The sequence below is a fragment of the Perissodus microlepis genome, chromosome 18, assembly GCF_051167445.1.
Source record: "Perissodus microlepis isolate ML-2025 ecotype Zambia chromosome 18, ASM5116744v1, whole genome shotgun sequence".
NCBI classification, from domain to species: Eukaryota; Metazoa; Chordata; class Actinopteri; order Cichliformes; family Cichlidae; genus Perissodus; species Perissodus microlepis.
In genome coordinates this window covers 10,034,111-10,050,401 of record NC_140478.1, presented here as the reverse complement: position 1 = coordinate 10,050,401, position 16,291 = coordinate 10,034,111, and the positions used below count along the sequence as shown (strand labels likewise).

At 42.0% G+C, this 16,291-nt stretch overlaps 2 protein-coding genes across 5 annotated transcripts; one reads left to right on the top strand and one right to left on the bottom strand.

Annotated features, from left to right (window-relative positions):
- Positions 1 to 348: 348 nt before the first annotated feature.
- On the bottom strand, positions 349 to 1,692 carry LOC146367273 (transmembrane protein 69-like). Of its 2 annotated transcripts, none has more exons than XM_084911951.1 (2): positions 1,325 to 1,692; positions 349 to 1,209 (listed from the first exon to the last, which is right to left on the bottom strand). In XM_084911951.1, exons 1-2 carry the CDS (start codon positions 1,361 to 1,363, stop codon positions 511 to 513), a joined length of 738 nt encoding a protein of 245 aa, XP_084768077.1. In that variant the 5' UTR covers positions 1,364 to 1,692; the 3' UTR covers positions 349 to 510. The 2 variants fall into 2 exon arrangements, with proteins under 2 accessions (XP_084768077.1, XP_084768078.1); XM_084911952.1 differs by having other exon boundaries at positions 1,393 to 1,692.
- Positions 1,693 to 1,930: 238 nt separating this feature from the next.
- gpbp1l1 (GC-rich promoter binding protein 1-like 1) lies at positions 1,931 to 15,232 on the top strand. 3 transcript variants are annotated; one of them, XM_084911947.1, is made up of 12 exons: positions 1,931 to 2,030; positions 4,173 to 5,461; positions 5,825 to 5,939; positions 8,061 to 8,190; positions 12,081 to 12,409; positions 12,632 to 12,707; positions 12,813 to 13,009; positions 13,187 to 13,330; positions 13,551 to 13,706; positions 14,163 to 14,287; positions 14,371 to 14,473; positions 14,565 to 15,232. In XM_084911947.1, exons 3-12 carry the CDS (start codon positions 5,880 to 5,882, stop codon positions 14,733 to 14,735), a joined length of 1,491 nt encoding a protein of 496 aa, XP_084768073.1. In that variant the 5' UTR covers positions 1,931 to 2,030; positions 4,173 to 5,461; positions 5,825 to 5,879; the 3' UTR covers positions 14,736 to 15,232. The 3 variants fall into 3 exon arrangements, with proteins under 3 accessions (XP_084768073.1, XP_084768072.1, XP_084768074.1); XM_084911946.1 differs by having other exon boundaries at positions 2,017 to 2,124; XM_084911948.1 differs by lacking the exon at positions 1,931 to 2,030 and adding an exon at positions 2,184 to 2,286.
- Positions 15,233 to 16,291: the final 1,059 nt, after the last annotated feature.

Below are 16,291 nucleotides of genomic sequence, written 5' to 3'. Positions count from 1 at the left end.
AAAATGAACAACAATCCACTAAATAATTCATGTTTAACACAGCCGAGGCAGCAGGTTAGAACTCCTATAAACAAAAGCACACGAATTTCTACAGCTGTTTTGACTAAAAGCTGCCTGAAGCTCGATTTTTATTATCTCAACTTTTCACATAAAAAAAGAGATGTTTAAATAATCTGTTTAAACACATGTTCCAGAAGAGTATTTTCCCCCTGTGTTTAGCACAGCAAAGAGCATGATTCTGCATGTGTTAAAGGAATTCTTAAGCCCATTGTTTGTTCTTTGCTATATTTAGGTATTTAACTCACTCCTCATAAGATGGGAATTTCTCCAGATATTTTGCAACCCAGGAAACAACTGCTATTTATTTTCAAATTATGTATTATTTACATAAGAGCAAAATTGGCTCATTCAACTGTAGCACCACAACGACTGTCTGCAGATGTTCACCTGATGTTTTCCATTCTTATGTTCATGCAGATAACGAGACAAACTATCCTCTTAAAATCACTTCTAAGTCTCTATGAACTTCTTCTCTGGACAGAGCTTTTTAAGCACCAACGTGGCCACCAGAGAAAAGGTGGCAACCAGAGTGAGAACAGTTCGCATGGCTTTGAACCAGGCAGGGTAGCCAGGCAGAAGAGTCAGGTCGTAATGCAGTGACAGGCCCAGTCCCATTACAACAACTAGAGCTCCTTCAGCTATGTTGTCCCTGCAGAGCAACGCCAGCCAGGCCAGAAGCGACGGCACCACACTGTTACCCAAATTCATCCAGTCTGGCTGTGCGGGACTACCAGCTGGGATGGCAAACCCCCAACGGGCACCTCCCAGGAACGACACTATAGAAGCTCCGTACACCACTTGAGCATATGCCACTTCAGGGTGGAAAGACTGTGTGGCAGCCATGAGAAAAGGGGCAGAGATAAAGGGGATGAGACCAGAAAATCCCAGGTACAGAGCTGGTTTGGGAGCCTTGGCGAGGGCTCTTAAACTGAAACCCTCTTTGCTGTCACTTCTCTCTGATTTGCCTCTGGAATCCTCGTGGCAGAGATGTGATGTGTGCCAGCTCACAGGTTTGATGTTCAACAGCCTGCTGGTGGTAGATGGTCTGAATGACATAAAGACAGAGGAGGCTCGAGTGTGAAGCAGCACAGTTTTTGTGCTGTAGTTTGGTAATCTGTTTATTTGCTGAAGACATCTCCATACTGGAACCTGAAACCATGCACAATCACAGAACATCATTAATATTCTGCTGGCACCTAGAGAATTATTGCATTCGTTAGTAGGCATGATATATTTATCAAATGAAAACTTTTACTATTCTTACCCCAGACAAAATACGTCTTCCAGAGACGAAGCTAATCATATTCAGCGTGGAAAAAGAATCACACTTACACAGCACATGCAATCTGAAGTTTCAGTGACGAAACACCCTGAGCTAACGTTGGTGCAGCTAGCATTAACCTCAACCTGATGTAATACAAGGCTGTGTTAATGTAACAACCTATAAACCACAGGATTTATAGTTACCTAAACGTTATCATATAAATGTTAGTCATAGAACGGTTTTCAGTGGCCACCGAAAACACAAAAACGTATAACAAATTGTGAGAAAGTTCATATTTCATATGCTAAAGTAGAGGTCGTTTGCTTGCCGTCAGGCTATCGGCGCTCGATTAAATGCCTGTCTCTTAATATTTTTTAGCGGAACCAGACTGACTCTGATATCGACTGGATTGGCTGTCCTTGGCGGGGAGGTATTATGTTGCGTTCAAGGTTGCAAAATCCCACATTGTTTACTATTATCGCCGTTTTCTTTGAATATTTAGAAAAATAACAAAGAAACATAATGTTGCATCTTTAGACATTTGTATATTTTATTTATCGGAGTTTATAACAATTACATCGATGCCACACTGTTTAGCCTGATGAGATGAAAAACTCGTTAGCCTCCCAGTGAGTTGCATAACCACGACAGATCGTGAATGGAGCACAGTTGAGGCTGTTCGAATCCCCCTGTGCCAGCGCCAGTGGTAAGAGCACCGAAAACCCAAACAAACATCGATAGTCCTGCGATTAAAGCAGTTTATATTTGCAAAAAAGTGCAGTGTCACTGGTCTCTGCAGAGTGAGTGTATATTTGAATCAACCTATATCTACGACTATCCTGTTTATTGGAAGGTATCGTAGGAAAGACTAAGTTAGCTCGCTAGCACTTAGCAAGCTAATGAATGTGTGCTGCCGCTGCTAAGGTAGCCATTTTGAAACTGTGTTGTTCCAACGAAGCAAGGTCTGTTTACCTCTATTGTATGTCCGTGACAACTGCTTAAATAGACAGTTCTGGTTACCGCAGGCGTATTAAATCCGTGTTTACTGGATTAAGCCCTCTAGCCTTGCTAATTCCTTTCAAATACCAACCAATTTTCTCGGGCTTCCCAACAGGCTAGATAGCGCTAGCTATTAGCTAACAATTCCTATGCTAACGTTAACCTGAGTTATCTCGGCAGAGTCAGCTAGCAGTGGAGTTAGGACAGATCTGACAGCGCTGTTGTGTGTGGTACTTGTTGGCCGCTTAGCGTCTTTAATTATTTCGATGAACTTACTTTTAACTTCATAACATTCAGCTAGTCATTTAGTTGAAGTGTGTGTATGCTGTGTTAAGTGGGTCTGCTGTTTGTGTGTTTGTGTATATGTGAGTTGAGCGCATGTAGACGTTATGCAGGGTGTTTTCCAAAGGTAGAGGTGTTTTTGCCGCCGCCATTCATTGGAGTGTTGTTTCACAGTGAAGGAAGTGTGTGCGCTGCACATTGTACCTCGTGCTTGTGGTAAATTCATTGATGTTGAACTGTTACGTAATAGTTTAGTGGGTGCACGCTATCAAGCCCGAATCAGTGAAACAAGGGTGTATATATATTGTGGGGTTTTTGTTTGTTGTTTGGGTTTTGAGCCATGCCTTCGTGCATGTATGAACAGGGTGTTTGGGATTGTCACCTCAGTTTCGTGCCGTATTTACAGACACTATTGGGCCCATTAAGATTTGCAGCAGTCTGCGCACAGGAAGATAGCGTGCCTGTTATTTTTATACTGGTATAAATATTTCACTTAAAAAAAGCCGACACTGTTTTTAAAAGAGCCAGCTTTCAGCCTGAAAGGGATCTGAGATCACAGAGTCCTGATTGGTTTTTTTTTTCTCCTCTCTTGCATCTCTCAAGACGTCTTTGAGTGTCAGAAGCGTCATTTTTTCTGGAGCTGATTTCTCTTGAATTTGAAGTTATTTGGGAGTTTATCAGTGAGGGCGGAATGTTTTTCATAGTGTGATAATGGCTGACACAAACTGAAGCTGTTTGCAGTAATGCAGCTCTAGACAAACAATATCGTTTACGTTTAGCTACTCTGTCTGGGAAGTTTATTAATGCAGCAGCCTTAGAAGAAAAACAATCTTATAGTTATTTTGGGCGTAGTACTTTGCAGCACTATTGACCTATTGCTCTGTGTTTTCTAATGATTTGATCACCCCAGTTTTACAGTTAAAATTTTAGCATCTGAAATAATTAACTTCTACAGTGCACAGTTTAAAAAATAGTTTGAACACAAGCTGAACAAAAGTTCATAAAGTTATATGTACTGCTGGGTTCTTATATTAATCTGTATTGTTAGGTAATTTGGACCTATTATGTTTGTTTCCACATCCATACTTTTTATTCCTGGACTCTTCCAAAGATGCTTTGCATGATTCACAATCAAAATAAAACTTGTATGACTTACACTGAGCCTCGGTGAAACCCTCGGGTCATCTTTTGTGTGAAACTACTCTCCCTTTTAATATCACCTTTCTTTAAACCGGCGTATCTCTGATTTTCTTCACCTTGCAAACAAAGGGTTTGAACAGCAGATGGATGAGGCTTTTGTCCTGACAGCCAGAAGAACTGTGTGGCTGTGTGCCTGAGATGGCTTTCAACCCGTCTATGAAAGCATGATCAGCCTGATCTCATTATTTGAAATGTTTGCCAAGTTTAATATGAACATCTGCTATTGTAGCAATGAAAAGCATGCTCGGTCCACTTTGTGAAAGGTGTAGTTAATTTGGCAAGTAACTCTTAAGTATTTTGTGTGTTTTTGACCCCCAGAGCTTTAAGGCAAACCTCTTTTTTTTCTTTCTTTTAAAATTTATTGCAGGTCCTGTGCAAATACCCGTGAACCATAAAGCAAGAAAACCTGAAAACTGCACTGAAACTTCCTGTGTGAGGGGGGGAAAAGCACTTTCAAGAAGGAAAGGAAAGACCTACTTGACAATTTTTTGGATGCTTGCAGCTTTTCAACTTTCCCTTTTTTCTCCTGAGGAAAAAGAGTAGTTGATCAAGCTCACTTGAGGATTTCTTTTTGGACATGTTTGGCTGTTGCTAAAGCCATCTCAACTTTTGAATTTAGATTTTGCATATCTATGAAACCAGAGGTCCACACTGTTCCTGCTACAGTCAAAACCTGAAATAATTTGATGGGAGTAAAATATATAATGCTAGAAACAGCATTATGATGTACCATTCAACATCTTCACCGTTTCACTAACGAGAACTTATTATGTCGGCAATGTAACGTAGGGCTTCACTGGCTTCATTGTCATGTGACTTTGAACCTTTGAGAGTTATTTTCTCCAAACGAAGACAGTCTTTTCACCACTTTAATGAGGTGAGCAGTGGTTTGCAGTGACCTCCATTGCCAATAAAAGACTGTCTCTCAATTAATTTTTCTTTTCTGAATGTGTTTGAGTAGGTCTTAAAATGATTCGGTAAAAGGCGAGTCAACACAAAAAACATACTGGCACACAGTGTGGCAGGACAACACCTGTCTCTCTCCACGCACCTGGTGTCAAAGTGGAACTGCTTCAAAAACCGTTGTCCATGCTTCAGTGCAGACGACTTTCACAGACTGTTTCTTTATATTAATAATAACCTGGCTCTTCCTCCCATTTGGGACAAATCACTAGTCAATCAATTTGTTTTGCCAATCAGCATCAAGTCTAATCAGGTTTTAAGTCTTACCATGACATTATGAGCAAATGGTTCAAATAAATTGAGGGATTCAATCTATCTGGAGAAAAAAGAAGAAAAAAAGTTGCCTGGACTTGACTGACTGGATTCTGGTTCAAGACAGAAAATCTGTTCTGCATAGACTCCTATCTTTGGGCTTCAAAAACTGCTTCCTGTTTGGCCAGTTCTCTGGATTGCCATTCCAGATCGTTCCTGCAGTTTTTTGACATATCTCCAAGTGCTTCACCCTGGACGAAGGGATCTGCCTCTGGGGAAAGGGGCTGCGCTGTCCTGGCGGAGGTGGAGAGGAGGTTGTTGGTGTGCTGCCTCCCATCTGTCAGTGCACACACTCTGATCAGTGCCAACAGGCCTGAGGAGGAACCGAGCCCAGCCGGACCGAGAGAGGAGGCAGAGGACTTCAGAGCCACAGACTCTGGGGTAATGTCAAAGTTTCACCCAGCCGATGAGGACAAACATGCATGAGCGTGATGTTAACTAGTGTAGTGTGTTTGTTTTCTTTGAATTATTTATTTTAATTAAAACATGCCAAGCACTTATATATTTAATATAATATCTATATTATTCTGCACAAGATGTTTACATCCATGTTTTCAGCTGAGAATAAGACTCCTTGGCTTATCTTTTGGAAAAACTTTAAGCAGTTAACTTAAGATAACTGATGCTAAACACATGAAAGGGATGACATGCAATCAAAGAAAAATGGGATTTAATTCTACATCAGAGAGTCGTGTTTCTGTGCTTTTCAGTTGCACACTGAATTAAAAAAAAATCTTTTGGTAGATCCTGGCCATGAGGTTTGATGCCTCGATCCACTGACCGGAAACACTGGACCTAAATGGCGCAGCATGACTTTGTCCCTGCCTGGCTTAACTTCTCCACACCCCAGCCTGCCAAGGTAGGTGTATGTATCGGTGTGTGTTTGTACTTTATGCGCTCACAACAGAAAAGAAAGAGAGAGACGGAGATTCCAAGTGTATCTCTCACTGATGCTCAAACACCTTTAACAGTGTTTGTGCACCTGAGTGTGAGAGTGCATGTGTGTGCGCTCAGCAATGAAATGCGCTTAGGGACAGAAAGTGTAGTCAGAACATGGTTCAGTAGAGGGTCATCAAAACCTTTTTAACTTCAAGTAACCACTAAAGGTACCACATTAGGTTTTAAAGAGGACCTATTATCCTAACATTTCCCTCTATATATGTATAGAAATTTTCTTCAGCATGTTGTCTTTAATCCAACTCTTTTTTTTTCCTGATTGGCTGCCTCTTGCATACCTGAGTTCAGAACAATAGGTTTTTGGGGCTTCAGTGATCATAGCCATAGCTGTGGCCCTAAGATGACTGTATTAAACGGGGACTCTGCTCTGTTCAAGATTCAGACAGTTTTATTCAAAGTCCTCTCGAAGTCTGCCCGAAAGGTGCACGTGTAGTTGGTGCATTGTAGCGTAGTGTAGCAGTGGATGTCTGTGCCGAGCCTCACACTCACTGTCTGATGATAAAAATAAGTTCACTCAAAGCCAGTAGGACTGTTGCATACCTGTGGATGTGGAAATGATAAAACCATTATGACCACGAGGGGTGACTGCTGTCATTGACATCAATCCAGAGTCAGTCAGTAAAGAGTTAATAGAAAACTCCGAAACCTATGTTCTTGATTCACAGGTGTTGCTTCTACATTCACTGATCTCATTTTATTTTAAACTTTTGCCATGTTTGATGTTTAATGTCTTGGTGAGGAGTCAGATTCCTGGAGGGACTGGCTCTAGGTCGTCAGAATAGCAACACATGCTGCTTGAGTGAAATTTGTGATGACCAAATGTGTTTTGTTACCACTCTATTCTTCAGCCTGTCATTTTTTTTTTTTGTAGGCTGATTAAAATTTTACCCCTGAATTTTGCTGGCTGGCATATAAGGCCACTTTAAATCCCTTTTCAGGTCAACATTGATGCCTAGTCAGCTGTCTAACAGTTATGTTAGATGTGTAAATAGAAGTAGCCCGTGTCATATCTCACATTACGTAATATGTGATGTGGTCTCTCGGTGTCTTCACAGCACAAGTAAGAGCCTCTTCTACGCAATTAATATTTTCCTGTATCAGGGCAGTAACAGTGATAACAGTATCAGCGTCATGGACATGCAAAACCATTGAATTAAAGAGGTGGTCTGAGATGTGAATACTGACTGTTGAACCAAGCTGTGATGTTATCCATTCAGCAGTAGGTGGTGGCCAACAAGAAAACAATGCTGACTGAATAACATTTATAAGCTGGTTAATTCCCAAGTCTAAAAACCAAGCAGCATCTTCAGCATGTAGTTTACATGTTTGAGCGGTTTATTGGAGCTTAGTGTAATCAGTTGCCAAGCTCATTGGTCTCTGTGAAATCGAGATACTAGACAGTTATTATCCACCTTGCACACAACTTCACCTCGGTGTCATTTATGTCAAGGGATTAGCCAGCATACGCCAGACAGGCTGAAGCTACATTTTCTTAGCTTCTTTTTGTGTGTGTCTGAGTTGAGAAGTCCTCCATGAAGCTTGAAGAACACAATCTGATTTGATCTTTGGACCTCAACCGATGACTAGGATATGATTCATATCAAGTGGAGCGCTTTTAGTCAGTATTATTAAACCTTCAGGATTTACCACCAAGAGCTGGGTGTGCAGTGTTTGCTTGGATTTTTTTAGGTTTTCTTATTTGCACATTTCTTATGACAAAGCTTTATACGATTCTATGTAGTTTCATTTTTGTCTTCCTTTTTTTTTCTTTCTCCACTTTCGCTCCTCAAGAATAGATTGACCCATAGTTAGAGGGAGAAGGAGAGAAAAAAAAAAGTACAGATGGGAATTAAGCTAATCTAAGTCTCTTCGCCAGGACAAAAATAAAGTAGGAAAATGTAGTGAAAAATTCTCTAATTTCAGTTCCAGTTATGCAGTGGCCTGTTAAGTTATTGTCCACTTTCTCTGGGCATTGTTACGTGTTAGCTTTGATTAACACTGTTCTCTTTCTCTCCTCCTCCAGTCCCCTGCTGCCAACCTTGAGAAACAAGGTGATCTCCCACCCCACAAAGATGCCAGAACTGCTGTGAGCCGCCGCCGCCACAACTCTTCTGATGGTTTTTTCAACAATGGCTCCCTACGTGCTCCGACAGGTAACAGTTCAACCTGTTGTTATTATCTGGGGGCTTTACTGCATGAGGGGAAGTGTGAATGGAGCCTACTATTCATTTTTGTATTTAAACTTCTCAGTAAGAATAAAAAGGTTGCAGAGAGGTGGTTTAAAGCCTTTCATATCATGCAGCACATTTTAACCTGAGTACTCTCTGCTGTGTTCCTCCTCTGCTTTCCCTCTGACTTTATGCAAATGTACTGGGACGTATGGTTCTCCCATTTCTGCACACATCAGATTCCAGGCTGATCTGGTCCTCTGCAGTTTGTTATACAATGCAAACGCTTAAAAAATGAACAGTATAACAACAGGATATTGTACTGTACAGATATGATGTATTTTCTTTCAGGAATGGCTTTGAAGAGAGAAAAATGCATGACATATTCATACCTTTTTCAGATATCACACTGTTCCAATTAAATGCATTGCCACACTGTATAAACAGCTCACTTACAATCTTGTGTAGCTGTAGCTAAAACACAACCTCTGGGTCTTTACACACTGTGTTACTGTTGTAGTCTTTTTTTAATAAGTTACAGTACAGTACAGTACCTGGGGGCCAGTACTGGCTCATTAAAAGGTATAATCTTGCCCAGTGGCCAAGTGTTTGCAGTAAAGCCATGACTCAAATTCTACAAAAAATGCATTTTTTTTTTATTCCTGAGTGAAAATGGGTGAAAATTTAAATTATTTTTAGATCTGGACAATTATGTATAATTTATTTTTAGTTACAAATATTCTAGATTTGAAAGTTTTGTGCCTTTCTGTTGTGATCTGTAAATATTAATTTACAACATAACAATAGTAGACTGAAGGAATTCTATGAATGTGGAAAACTTGGCTAGGCTGTTTATCATTGGGTTTTTTTAAACTGGTCAGTCATTAAATGAAAAAAATGATCTAATGAGCAGTAATGACTTCTGTTGTCTGGACAGTTTTAGGTGAATTGGGTCTTGGTTGAATCCCTCTCAGGGCTCGCAAAATTTCAAAATCCCTGGTAGCCCTTCGGGCAGGGACTCTTCAGTTTTTGGTAGCCCAAAATAAATTTAAGTAGCCCAAATAAAAAAGAGAGCAATTTTTTGATTGATGTTTTGTTTCCTGTTTTGTTTCCTTTACAATATTATACATTAAAGTGTAATATTGTAAAGGAAACAAAAAATTAATCAAAAAATTGTTGAAAAACAAATTACAACATTGTATAAAAATTACAATCATCAACTCAAATACTTGGTTCTAATTGAACAGAAATTTCTATGAACTTGTAAGAACTGTGTAGAACATGAATCAGTCTGTGTCAGATCCTGAATTTGAAATTTCCACTGAAGTCACGGGTAAGAGGAAAGTGGAACCAAGATCTAGGCCATTTGCTTTTTGAAGTTTGCAAAGACTGCTAAATTTTGCCAGTGGTAGTTCACTCTTTGCAACATAGTACGCTGTTTTAAACTGATTTTCAGGTTTATTTTTAGTATGTTATTTGCAATTGGTGTTTGTTCTGGGAAAGATATTGCAGACTGAGCAATAATGCATTTCTTGCATTTCTCATGGGTTCTAATGGGGGCCTTTCTTAAAATGACTGGTCCCAGTAACAAAGGCGCTTGTCAACTCAGAAATCGAGGGAAAACCAACAACACACCCGGCAGAACATTATGTTCTTTACACGGGTGCACATAAGTGGTCCGCATGTGCGCATTCGCTGTCAAAATAAAAGACGCGCACCAGATAAGTTGCTGCAACGCGCGTTTGCGTCCATATAAACGGCACTGTTTTTGTCCGCTAGAGTGGGAATTTTACGGCACGTTCCGCACCACATCTCTGTGCGTTCATCATTTGTTTGAAGCCAGCTCACCTCCTGCAACCACTTTTCCGAGAATACGCGCTTCTTTTGTGGTTCGGACTCCTTCTGACATTTCTTTGGAGGTGGAGGAACACCAAAGTAATTGCTTAAAGGAGCTTACTTCTTCGACATCTTTAAGAGTTCTAAACAAATGTCTGTCCTCCTTCAGAAAATCCTATGTACGCAAACACGCGTTGCAACTTCTTATCTTGTGCACGTTTTTTATTTTGACAGCGAATGCGCACCTGCGGACCACTTATGTGCACCCCTGGTTATTTAGCTTGTCATATTGCAGCCACAGAAATTCTTTTGTCCATGAAACCATAAAGCTGCACTTTCTTTTTGCCTTATAGTCTGCTTTGTCATAACTTTTCCGTTTTGTGGTAAGCTTTTCTTTGGCTGTCACTTCTTCACCCTGGCTCAGCATAACTAAAATATATATCCTGCTGCTTTTACACACGCACTCACTTAACGCTCAGCGATTCTCTGCGTGATCAACCGCTCACATGTTTAAGCTTGCTGCGGAAGATTTCACTTGTCATGTTTGCATAGTAAGCTAACGATTGATAAGACGATGTCAGAGGAATTGGTGCGCAAATTATCATCACTCACCAATCAGTGCTGTCGCTCTCTATACACAGTTCGCGCGATTGCAAAGTGAAAGCAAAAAACAAGCGCAAATTCAAACGCGATTTCAATATGTCACATATTGACAGTGGCTCACCGATGCCAATGACATAATTACCCAGCTACATTTCCGAAAGAATGCAAAAACATTGACATATATTTTCCCTTCCTACGATAGCCCGACGGGCAGGGCAGAGATAGATTTTGGTAGCCCGACTGGAAAAATCGCTAGCCCCGGGACGTCGGGCTAGCGATTTTGCGAGCCCTGCCTCTGATTTAGACATCTAGTCACGTGAAAGCTGAATGAAGCCATGTTGGACATTCCCTTAAAAAAAAAAAATCGGCTAGCTGTGAATGAAAAGTGAGTAGGACAGTATAACACAACCAATAAGGAAATGGGGGAGATATCAGTCAAGTGCACTTTGTACCTGTCAGCACAGCCTGCAGAAGAAGTCTAATCAGACTTCTTAAGCTGACGCACCCACGTAGGAGGAGTAGAGGTGTCTGTCAAGGCTTTAAAATCATCTTTAGATTTAAGTCAGCTGCCACCTACATTGTTTTTTTTGGGTGGTTTTGTATTCAAAACTGCTAAGGTGGGATTATAAAGATAGTGACGTTGACTACTTGTTTTCTGTTCTCAGTGATCGACAGTTAGGGTTTTATGGAGACTCAAAGTAAGATGAATTAGATTCTTTTGTTCCAGTTTTTAAGATCTAGAGTTGGAGTCTTGCATTTTGTGTAGCTGAAGATCTAAGCAGGAAATAAACTTCTGATGTAAGAGGATCCAGTTTGAGTCGCCATCTCGGATAATGATACGATGTGCTTGGATTATAGTGTTGAAGGCAGTGGTGTCATAACAGTGCTGTAAATGGGTGGTGCTGGTGCCGTATCGTCCTTCGCACGCACGCACACACCTCTCTGCTTTCTCTGTAGAATATGGCTGTTATTTGGTGTCCTCCACCCTGCAAATCTGTTTTTGTACAGTCCCCTCTTACTGCTGTCATCCAGTCGTTTGTGTGAACTAAGAATAAATGTGGTGTGATGCCAGTTTTATAATGATGGTTCACCTTCTCTGTGAATCTCAGTGATGGTGTGGAGTCTCACATTCCTATTCAGCTGTTTCATCTCAGTTTTCTGTGATGTTGTTTTCCTGGGTGAATCATTTCTTCACCCAGGAAAAAGTTTCTGCGTTTCTTCTTTGCCGTCCCTCCATTCTCTGCTTATACCAAATACATGCACACAGTGTGAGTCATCAGAGGTTATTACTGTCACAGAGAAATACTGTTAAAGGTTCAAGGCGTTCAGATGTTATTTGTGAAGGTTGTGAGGAAACCCTTGCTGTCAAAGTCACATTTCATTGGTATTGCTTGTCAGACAGTCATTATTTCCACTGTATGTGTCTCTCTCTGGAGGTGATGGATGGCAGCAGCCCTCTCTGCTTCTGAGACATGACTCAGTGGACTCGGGGGTGGCTAAAGGAGGGCACGGTGGGCTGGCAGGGGCCTCATGTTGGAAGGAAACGCCCAGCTGGCATGGAGCTCCGCGGGGTTCCCAGGACAGCCACCACCACCAGGGACGCCACCCCAAACGGGGAGGAGGCGACAGGGACAGGCAGGGGGGGCACCGGCAGCGCAATGGTAACTTCCATCCCCGCAAGGGCACCTCGTACCCGGACAAATTCCCCAACGAGGAACGCAAGGACAGCAAGGACGACAAGCTGAAGTTTGTGGAGGAGGACTTTGTGAGTAGTTGACCCCCGTTTTTCCTGTTACGTTACAGTGGGATAACTACTGGAACCATTTTCTCCTTTTCAATATTTGCCTTGTAATAGAAGCAGAAGAGGATTTATGCGTGTTATGCCTCATAGTCTGTACTCAGATTATTGCCTTTAAACATAACTTGTAATTACAAAATTTGAAAGATTACATATTTAATGTAGGCACCTGTTTATTTGTATTTTTAGCCTTCGCTCAACCCTGAAACAACTGGAAAGCCTGGGGCTCAGACACGAGCAGTCGCTCCACACGCTGGAGTATGGGGTAAGCTTTTCGCCCTGACTCAATTTCTGTGCTCAAAAAGACAAGATTTTTTCCCTTGCACCATCATCTCTAAGATTTAATTTGATTGTCTTGATTATGTTCCAGAAAATCCACCAAGTGGCAAACAGATGGTGTCCAAAATGCTGGTTATCAAAAAAATTTCCAAGGAGGATCCCAGCACAGCCTTCTCTGCAGGGTTTGCCACTGCTGGTGCCCTGCCAACCAACGGCAGCAAAGCTCCCATCACAGGCTCCAGCGTCTACAAAAACCTGGTCCCAAAGCCGGCTGTGGCCCCTACCAAAGTATGACTGCAGAGATGTTTTAATGAGTTAATTAACGGCTTGCTTGATTCCATTTCCGAGAGAAGAATTGCTTATCAAGCAAATGTGCATAATAGAGATAACACCGGTGCACTGGCCAGCGTGCATGGTAGCCTGCAGTAAAAGCGTTTTTAAACACTCTCATGTCCTCTTTTCCAGAGCACCCAGTGGAAATCCAGTGGTAGAGAGATCGCAAAGTCTGGTCTTCACATGCCAGGCCGAGATTCAGTCTTCACCAGCCCCGTCTCTGCAGCCAAACCCAGCACCCCAGTCAGTGCACCACAGCACAATACTACAAAAGAGGTGAGAAGAAGGATGAAGCAACTCCAATGAAAAGCAAGCAATTTTGTGAAGGTCTTGCTTTGCCGTTACTACAGATGTGTCATTGTTGCCATGCTTTGAAATCAGTTGAGCAGATAGTTTAGATCTCTTGCACTGATGTCTCGGGTAACAAAAAGAATAATATTAACTTTTATTTCTCCTTTTCTGTCACTTCGTGACTATTTGCGGCTCACACCTGCAGCACCCTTCAAGCACGACTCCTCCCATAGATATTGCTCCGTCACGGCTGAAGTTGATGCGTCGCGGTCCAGACCGTAAGAGCGAGTTCCTGAGAGCTCTGAAGGACGAGGGCACTGGAGAGCTGACAACAAGCAGCAGCCCAGGAACATCAGGAGAGGTAGGCAGCAGGACCCATTAAGCTAAACACAGGGCCAGAGCTAAATTCATCACACTGCTTCTTCTTTTTACGTCTCTTCTGTGCTTGTGTCAAGCTGCATGAAATTCCGTATATGGTCATGGTTCCTTATACGAGGAAGTGTGCCTCACAGCTTGTGGGTTGTTTATAGAAGCCAGGCAATGGGCAGCCAATCACATGAAGGGATTATTAGGGAAGGGGACCTGCACAGGTCCTAACTGTAGATCATTTAAAACCTCAATCAAAATGTAGAGCTAGAGACTAGCATAATAGATACACTTTAAGAGAATGTGCTGCTGAATGTGGAACACGATCGTGGTCTCTGCATTCTCTGCACGTAGAAGTCATGTGTGAAATGTAATGTTATGGTCCTGGATAAGAGCTTTTTGTCAGCACATAAAGGACAGCTGGGGCTAAACTTAAAAATAATTCTTGCAGGGTGAAAGCAGCACCCCAGAGCCCAAAGCCTACAGCGAGGAAGGCTGTCATGAGAATGGTCTGTCTTACTCTCTGAGTGACTCAGACACCGAACACCTGTCCAGCTCCCTGGAGGCAGAGCACAGGTAGGACACTGCTAACAGCCTTATATATACACACAGGCCAAAACACACAGACAGCTAAGCAGAAAATTACTATGCTTATCTAGGTTGCTGAAGGCCATGGGCTGGCAGGAGTACCCAGAAAATGATGACAACTTCCTGCCTCTGACAGAGGACGAGCTGAGAGAGTTCCAGACTAAAACCGAACAGGTGAGCTCTCAGAGGAAACGCTGACTCTGCTTACGTCTAGCTCAACTCAGTCTGTCTCACACATTAAACGACGTGATTGTGTTTTGACCAGCTGAAGAGGAACGGCATTCAAAGGAATGGGGTTCTCCCGAGGACACGGGGTGTGACCCTCCACTTCACCCCCTGGAGGAGTGTGGCGGAGGCACACGTCGAGGAGGGCTCCGAGTCCGAAACCAGTAGCAGCAGCCAGACCTCTGATGACGACGACTGCATCAAATCCTAACGTGGCTTTATGGAACAAAAAGAAGAAGAAAAAAAATACCAACAACACAACAACAGCCAACACCACATCCCAGCAAGCAATTCCCCTTTTCCTCTGTCATCTTTGTTTTTAGAGCACCATTCTGAAGATCTTTCTTTTTTGATTTTGTTTTTGTTGTTCTTGCACAAGGGAAAAACCAATCATATCCCAGTGAAGGGGGAGATTCCTGCTCTGCCAGACGTCGTTTTCCCTGCGTTTCCTCCTTCACTGCAGTCCCTGCCCTCTTTTGACCGATTTTCCACACACACACACACACCCACAAACCCTCCGTCTCCCCCCCTTCCTTTTTCTTCCTCGCTTTGTGGAACTGAAGTGTTCATCAAGAAAAGAAGGGCAATGAATGCACACTTGATTCTGCTTTAAACAGACTAACTCATTTCATTGATGATGCTGATGACACATTATTAATGATATTAATAAAAATTGGTTCCTGACAAGCTGATATGTTTCAATATGAATCTGGCTACTGTGGTGTTTTTAAGTCCACACATCATGTGACTATTTGTAGATGGAGTCCAAATGATGCCAGTATTTCCTGTAGGACGATTGTTGTTTCTTGAAGGACAGAGTAGCAGAAAAACAGCTGTAGATCAGCCCGGCAACATCAGTAAATGCAACACTGAAACATTTTTGTTATAGAAAAGTTCCAGTTTCCCACATATGCAATGCTTTGAGAGGCTGTGCTTTAATTTTGGGATGAAATGTGTAAGCAGACTTGTTTTTGTGACCCACATTGTGAGGGTAGGCAGCAGGTCTGTGGCTACATCTGAAACAAAAACATTAATAACCTTGCAGCAGATGTAAATTCAGTCTGAGAGGGAGCGAGATTCCTGCACGTCCTGTGGGCTGGGTTTAAGTTCATGTCAGGAGATTCACAGGCTTGTGGCTGAGATCCGGTGAGTCGTGGAAAAAAAAAGTTGTTCTCACAGGAAGTAAGAAGTGGTGGGATAATGCAGTATTTAAATTTAAAGTATTGTGTTTTTTCAGCCCACATAGATTGGATTAGAATAGAGAGCGGGGGAAGCTGCAGGAGGAGGGATCTTTATTTTTCTACAAGTTTTTCTAGATTTCTCTCTTCTGCAGCTTTAATCATCATGATTTCCAAAACGTTGCTGATAATATGTTGAGATTTTGTCGGCCTTTAAAACTAATATATAGCTTTAAATCCTACATGTCTTTGACACTTCAGTTTGAGCTTTTCTTTTCTTCAGTGCTTTCAGTTTTGTTAGCAGGGAAAGCACCACAGTTATACAACACTGAGAATGGCTTCATATTTTCATTCACATTTCAGTGTCCCAGTGAGCCAGCGTGCACGATAAAGGGCCCAGGCATTTTAATTAGCCATAGTGATTATTGCTATTACTATAATTAGCTGCATGTGTACCTCTTCTTCTCTGGCAAATGAAGATGTCTTCTCCTATATGTCTGTCTTCCCATTATTGTTTACCTCACAGAGGGAAGAGCTAGAAAAGAGTGCTATAGATTGCTGTTTAATGAAACAACCAAGTGTGACCAGT

Coding starts and splice junctions, on each gene's coding strand:
- LOC146367273 (XM_084911951.1), bottom strand. CDS start 1,363: ATGATTAGCTTCGTCTCTGGAAGACGTATTTTGTCTGGG. Junction 1,210..1,324: donor GAAGACGTATTTTGTCTGGG/GTAAGAATAGTA, acceptor GCATGGTTTCAG/GTTCCAGTATGGAGATGTCT.
- gpbp1l1 (XM_084911947.1), top strand. CDS start 5,880: ATGGCGCAGCATGACTTTGTCCCTGCCTGGCTTAACTTCTCCACACCC. Junction 13,010..13,186: donor CGGCTGTGGCCCCTACCAAA/GTATGACTGCAG, acceptor CCTCTTTTCCAG/AGCACCCAGTGGAAATCCAG. Junction 13,707..14,162: donor GCCCAGGAACATCAGGAGAG/GTAGGCAGCAGG, acceptor TAATTCTTGCAG/GGTGAAAGCAGCACCCCAGA.